Raw genomic sequence first — 7,500 nt, 5'->3', positions numbered from 1 at the left:
AACAAAAAAAATGAGAAACATATAATACTATATTGAATATTAGAACATGATAAATATTATTACATAATTATTATATTTCTATCCTTTATATTTTATGTAAAAACAAAAAAATGCTTCTATATTTCTTTTATAAATATCGAAATGATTTCATCAAATTATAACCCTGAACCATACATATAAAATGAAAAAAAAAAAAAAAAAAAAAAAAAAAAAAAAAAAAAAAAATATATATATTATACATATATAATATATGTTTATATTTAATAAACATTATGAATTCATATATTAATTATATTTTTCAACGAATAAAATATATATATATATATATATATGTATATATTTACTTTTACACATATATAATATTATATATATATTTTATATTTTTTTATGTTCCATTCGTTATTCTTTTCTTTCTTTCTTTCTTTCTTTCTTTTTATGACAGTGAATTATTTCTCCATCATATTAAAGCACAAATAATTGTTATAATAAAAATATGTATATTATATATATTATTTATAGTTTTTTAATTTTTTTAATTATTTTAATTTTTTTACAAAATAATTTAACTATTAAATTAAAAAAAATAAATATATATGTATATATAAATAAAATCAAAGTTATATAGTTTCCAAAAATTTTTCTTTTTTTGTGTTTTTTTTTTTAAATCATATATATTATGATATATATATATTTTATATGTATATTTTTTTTTTTTTTTTTTTTTAAAATAATTTGATTTATTTTGTCACAAGAATATAAATATGTTCGATAAATAAATATAAATATATATATATATATATATATATGTTTATATATTTAATTATTTACATTTATATATTGATATTTATTGCTTTTTTTTTTTTTTTTATGTAAAATGCTTATTTAAGAGGATGTCACTAAAAGTATATTGCCGAGAACGAATTTTTAACGTGATAAATAAAATAACGGAAAAGAGCAGATATGTAATTATGATAGTAGATCTTAATTCTTATAAAATATTATCTTTGTTATGTAAAAATGAAGAATTATTAGAAAGAGGAGTATCATTAATTGAATTAATAAATTCTGAAAGAGATAATTTAGAAGATTTTGATTGTATATATTTTCTTAGTTCGAATATACAAAGTGTTCATATAATGATTAATGATTTTAAAGATGAAAAACATACTAAATATAAAAATATACATATTTTATTTACATCAAATATTTCAAAAGATAATGAAATTCTTGATTTAATTGCTTCGAATAATTTTATTTTAAAAAGAATTAAAAGTTGTGCTTGTATAAATTTAAATTTTTTTGCTTATGAAAGTCGAATTTTTTATTCCCATAATTCTCTTAGTCTATATAATTATTTTCCTTTAATAAATAATGATATATTATCACAAATTAGTTCTATCTTATTATCTGTCTGTTCATGTTTAAAAATATTTCCATCAATCAGGTATCAAAATTCTGAATTGTGCAGGTCCTTTTCACACATTTTTTATAATTCGATAAAAAATTTGCACACAATATATAATGATAAAAATAAAATTACAAACACAAACATAAACACATATACAAATAAAAATAATGATATCCAATCAGATAATAACAATAATAATCATATGAACAATGACATATACCATTATAATAATAATAATAATATAAACGATGATATACTTTTAATTTTGGACAGATCGATTGATACCAGCATTTTGTTTATACATGATTATTCATATCAAAGTCTCTGCTATGATCTGCTAAATATTAATACAATATATGAAATGCATTTCGATCAGACGAAGATAAATGAACAACCAAATGAAGATAAATATAGCAATACATGTAATGATAGTTATTATGATGATAAAAATATAGAAATGGCGAAAAAAAAAAAAAAAAAAAATATCGACGCACATACCGTCCTTTTCGAAATAACAAATAATGATCAAAAAAAAGAAGAAAAAGAAGCCCTCCTTTCAGAAGAAGATCATTTATGGTCTAGTTATCGACATCATCATATTCAAGATGTTAATGAAATTATAAAAAATGAAATATCAGCATTTACCGAAAAAAATGCTGTAGTCAAAATTCAAAAAAAAAATGTATTAAATCCAACAGAAGCTCTAGACGCATTAAGATCTCTACCACAATACGAAACCTTAATTGAACAATATTGGTTACATTACTATTTATGTAATAACTGTTTTAAATTGTTACAAGATAAAAATATTGTTGATGTTGGTTTAGTTGAACAGGATATATGTTGTAATGTTGATAAATATGGAAAGGAATTAAATCATCAAAAAAATTTGGCCAGTGTTAATACTATTATTACAAGTGATGAATATGATCAAGAGGAAAAAACTCGTCTTCTTTTATTATATTTTATGAATTATATTAATATTAATGATAATGATAAAATGAAAATCATCGAATCTGCTCAACTGAATTTGTTTATGAAAAAAATTATTAATGAATTCTTAAAATTGAATTTACATAATTCGGGATATTATTCTGCTTCAGACGAACCAATACAATTATCATCAAATAAAATACATCATGTATTAGAAAACAGTAACAAAAAAAAAATTAAGCATTACAAAAATGTGGCTAAAAATTCGAAATATGAATTAAGTAGACATGAACCAATCATTAAAGATATAATACTAGATATATATAACGACACCCTAGATAAAAATTATTTCCCTCATGTTGACCCTACGCATCAACAAGAAATAAAGGGGGGACATGCTTCTCATGAAAATAAACAAAATGTTTCACGAGGTACCATATGGGATTTTAAAACAGAGAACAAAAATCAAACAAAGAAAGAGAAAAAAAGAAAAATCCTTATTTTCATTATAGGAGGTATTACTTATCCGGAAATAAAACAAATATACGAAATGTCAAACGAATTGGACGTGGATATATATTTGGGTGGAACAAATTTATTAACAAGTAAGGTGATATTTGACCAATTTAAGCAACTTCCCATTTCTTAACTTGCGTAGGTTATAATAAAAAGAAAAAATATGAAAATATATACATATTATATTTATATTTATATATCTCTCTACATTTTGTTATATATCTATCTACATTTTGTTATATATCCATGTATATTTTGTTTTATTTCAATGTATTTTTTTCTTATCTATTTATTTTTTTTTTAATATATTTTTTTTTTTTTTTTTTGTTTTTTGGCTGTTCATAATATTTTTGTAGCTAGCTATTTTGTTGTTTCATATATACATATATATATATATATATATATATATATATATATATATATGTATATATTTTTATTTATTTATTTATGAATCATTTAATTATAAAACTTGTGAAATGGTATTTTTATATTTATATAAGAATATATATTATTTTGTTTTAATTAAAAATTTATTATCAATGTAAAGATATGTTTTATATTTAAAATAAGAATTATAAGGGAAGTATTAATGATGATTGTATTTTTTTTTTTTTTTTTCTTATGAAGGTGTGTGACAAAAAAAAGAAATAAATAATAATAATAATAAAATAAAATAAAATAAAACAGTATAAAAGAGTATAAAATTGTATAGAATAGTATAATATAATATAGTCTAATAAATAATAAACTGAATAAATAAAAAATTAAAATATATAAAATTATAAATTTCAAAATAATGAGTATATTAGGCAAAATAAAAGATAAATTATAAGGGCCACATAAATATATATATATATATATATATATATATATATATATATTACATATATTTATTTATTTATTTATTTATTTAATTTTTTGTAACTACATTTATGGGGTCAAGGATATATTTATATGTAATACATAATACTATTAAATCATACAAAAGATTAAAAATAAATTTATATGTATATAAAAAGCTGTCATATTAAGATGAGTGTTCTTTGGGGGAAACAGAAATGAAAAATAAAATAAATAAATGAATAAATAAACAAATATATATATATATATATATATATATAAACAAACAAATATATAAAAAAACTGCTATCTGTGTTTATAGATACCTGTATATGTTTATATATTTACATATATATCCATCCATATGTGGTTGATTTTATTTTCTGCCCTTTCAGAGGTGTTTTATATTTCTTTCCTGCTTGAATACGTGTATCCATTGATTTAATTTTTTATTAACATAATGTATCTTTTGTTCATTTTGTTTTCGATTCGTAACGTTTTGATTGTTGTTTTCTTCCATTTTGTTGGTTATAAAAAATATAGATTCATTCCAATCTTTTAATATATCACAACTAAAAATGATTTGATTCCTAAGATGTTCATTGTTTTGTTTTTCATCATCATGTATGTTATGTTTGTGATGATGATATGTTTGGATTGTTTTAAAAATGAATGGTATGATATAATATGAATTATGATTTACGTCAAATATATTAAGACAATTATTTGTTTTTTTGTGTTCATCAATATATATATAATGAAAATTGTGTATAATATCTGGTGTTTTATATTTTGTTATTTCAAATATAAATTCATATGATTTTTTTTTAATAAGTATAGCTAGCTCTAAATTATTAAGCTGATGTTTATTACAATATATATCTTCAAAAAAGGCGAGGAAATAATTAGTACATATATCTGAAGAATTATTATCATTTAATTGTTTTAATATATAATCTCCTCTATGATAAATTTTACAATAATGTTTACAGATTATATCATTTTTAAGTCCTATATTATTTTGTAAATAAAATAAAACACAGAAAAAATATTTCCATTCTCCATCTTTTATATAAATATAATTATATCCTTTTTTAATAATTTGTATATCATAAATATCTGTTTCATATATTCTTCTTTTAATATTATAATTCATATTAGTTTGTATATGATCCATGTTCATATTTTCAAAAAGATATTCCTGCGACACTTCTTTGATATGAAAATTATACGAGTTGTAATTATTACTACAATTATTATTATTATTATTATTATTATTATTTTCATGTGTAGTAGTATTACTTGTGATATTATCATGTGTATTATTCTTGATAGTTGAGCTAGTATTATTTATAGCTGTAAAAAATATATAGTTCAATTTATCCATAAAATTACTCTTCTCCATGTCTTTCATCATTACTTTTTTATCCCTAGTTTGAATATCATAATGTGTTACCATTTTTTTTTCATTATTGTCTTGAACATTTGTTTTATCTATTTCTTGTATATTTTCTTGTGTATAATCATCATTACATAATACCATCTTTTTACTAGTCATATTGTTTCTGACTTGTTCAGATATGTGTATAACATCTGTTGAAATATTACTTTGGTCTTCAACCAATTTGCTTGGAGAAATGAACAATCCTTTTAGTTTGTTAATATGCAAAGAGATATTATTAAAAATGTTATATTCATTTTTATGAGGATTGTTAATAATTATTTCATTTTCAATATGGTTCATTTTTTTATTAAGAATGTTATGATTAATATTGACATCGTTTGTAATATTATTCTCAAATGTTTTGTTATTCTCAAATGTTTTGTTATTCTCAAATGTTTTATTATTCTCAAATGTTTTGTTATTCTCAAATGTTTTGTTATTAATATTATCATTATTATGGTTCGGGTTATCCTTCTTCACACATATATCATATATATATATATATTCCGAACCGTCGAAATTTATATATTCCTTATACGTTTTTTCTAATATATCATGTAAATAATTAAAATCGTCACCTTGCATATTTCTTTCATCTTCTACTTTTTTAATTATAATCATTTTATTATTTTCATCACAAATTATTGTATCTCTGAAATTATTATTTTCGTTTACTATAAAATTTTCAAAATAATCCTCATTATTAATATTCCTTTTATTATCAAGACATTTATCTACACATTGATCATCAAATTTGTTATCATTATATTTATCTACACATTGATCATCAATTTTGTTATCATTATATTTATCTACACATTGATCATCAATTTTGTTATCATTATATTTATCGACACATTGATCATCATTTTTGTTATCATTATATTTATGGACACATTGATCATCAATTTTGTTATCATTATATTTATGGACACATTGATCATCAATTTTGTTATCATTATATTTATTGTTTTTAAAACCTGCGCTTGCATAAAAAAATGGATTCATGTCATTATTATTCGTTTCATAAACCTTTTGTATTCTTATATATTCTGTATTACAATTCTTTGAATCTACTGAATCGTTTTGGTTCTCCTGGTCATTATACCATGCGCGTAATACATCCTTAGCCATATTTGCGCTTATATTATTACTATTATTATTTATATTATTCATATTATTCATATTGTTCATATTATTCATATTATTCATATTATTCATATTATCCATATGAGTAGGATGAATACTTGGATTAATTTCATACGCATGATTAGTACTATTATTACTATGAAGATTATAATTATTATTTTTATGAACTGCATTTTTTTCTTCTTCATAATTATTTATATAATATTTGTAAAAAATATTATTTGAGTACATGAAATTTTTCTTCTCATTATTTATAGGTGTAGAGAAAGGAAACTCAATTTTAAGGGCTCCCTTTAATTCATTATTTTTTAAAAGGGGTTCATTATTACAATGAATATTATCATTATATATATTATTACTTTTATCATTCTTATTATTACTTTGATCATTCTTATTATTACTTTTCTCTTTATTTATTAAAACGGTAATCTTATCAGAACCTGCCGTATCGGTATTTGTTTTTTTATATGTATCAAGAACATTGTTCAGATCGCTGGATAAAATATTTTCCTTCTCTTCATTTTCTATAGAATTTAAAGCGCAACTTTTTGGATGTGACATGTAGGAAGTAAAAGTTTCAATACTGGATAAATTATTTTTATTTTTTATTAATTTATTTTTTGAAAATGTAAAAAAATATTCATCTGTAAAAGGAAAGGCGTATGGACAATAATAAAAAAATAAAAAAAAAATAAACAAATAAATAAACAAATAAACAAATAAATAAATAAATAAATAAAATATATATATATATATATATAATTATAATTAATTATGTGCAAGAAAAATAATAATAATAAATAAATAATATTATATACTAATTTAAAATAATAAAGACATATATTAATTATTAAAATAAAAATATATATAAAGATTATTTCTTAATTATATTAATTATTAATAAAACATAAATATATATATATATATATATATGTAATATACATGTTAATATATTTTAAGTTATACACATTACAAATAATTATTCATCTTCATTTTATATATGCGGAATGTGCATTCATAAAAAATAACATATAATATATATATATATATATGTATATGTTGATGTAATATTATTTTTTTTTTTTTTTTTTTTTTTTTTCAATGATAATATATATCTTTTACATTAGGAAGTAATATATATATATATATATATATATATATATATATATATATATATATAAATGTGTATATTTTTTTTTTTTTTTTTTTT

General features: G+C 19.3%; 2 protein-coding genes across 2 annotated transcripts; one reads left to right on the top strand and one right to left on the bottom strand.

The window, feature by feature from the left end:
* Window positions 1–890: 890 nt before the first annotated feature.
* PRSY57_0612400 (syntaxin binding protein, putative) lies at window positions 891–2,990 on the top strand (the record flags this gene model as incomplete). Its single annotated transcript, XM_012906500.2, has 1 exon — window positions 891–2,990. The coding sequence occupies one exon, from the start codon at window positions 891–893 to the stop codon at window positions 2,988–2,990; it is 2,100 nt and encodes a 699-aa protein (XP_012761954.2).
* A 1,098-nt stretch (window positions 2,991–4,088) lies between these two features.
* Window positions 4,089–6,934, bottom strand: PRSY57_0612300 (hypothetical protein; the record flags this gene model as incomplete). The annotated part of the gene is made up of 1 exon (XM_020114606.1): window positions 4,089–6,934. A coding segment is annotated over one exon (2,846 nt), but the record flags the coding sequence as incomplete, so codon positions are not given.
* Between the last annotated feature and the right edge of the window lie 566 nt (window positions 6,935–7,500).

This window comes from Plasmodium reichenowi, chromosome 6 (genome assembly GCF_001601855.1).
Source record: "Plasmodium reichenowi strain SY57 chromosome 6, whole genome shotgun sequence".
NCBI lineage: Eukaryota > Apicomplexa > Aconoidasida > Haemosporida > Plasmodiidae > Plasmodium > Plasmodium reichenowi.
The sequence above is the reverse complement of the archived record's forward strand: the minus strand, read 5'-3'. Positions and strand labels throughout refer to the sequence as shown.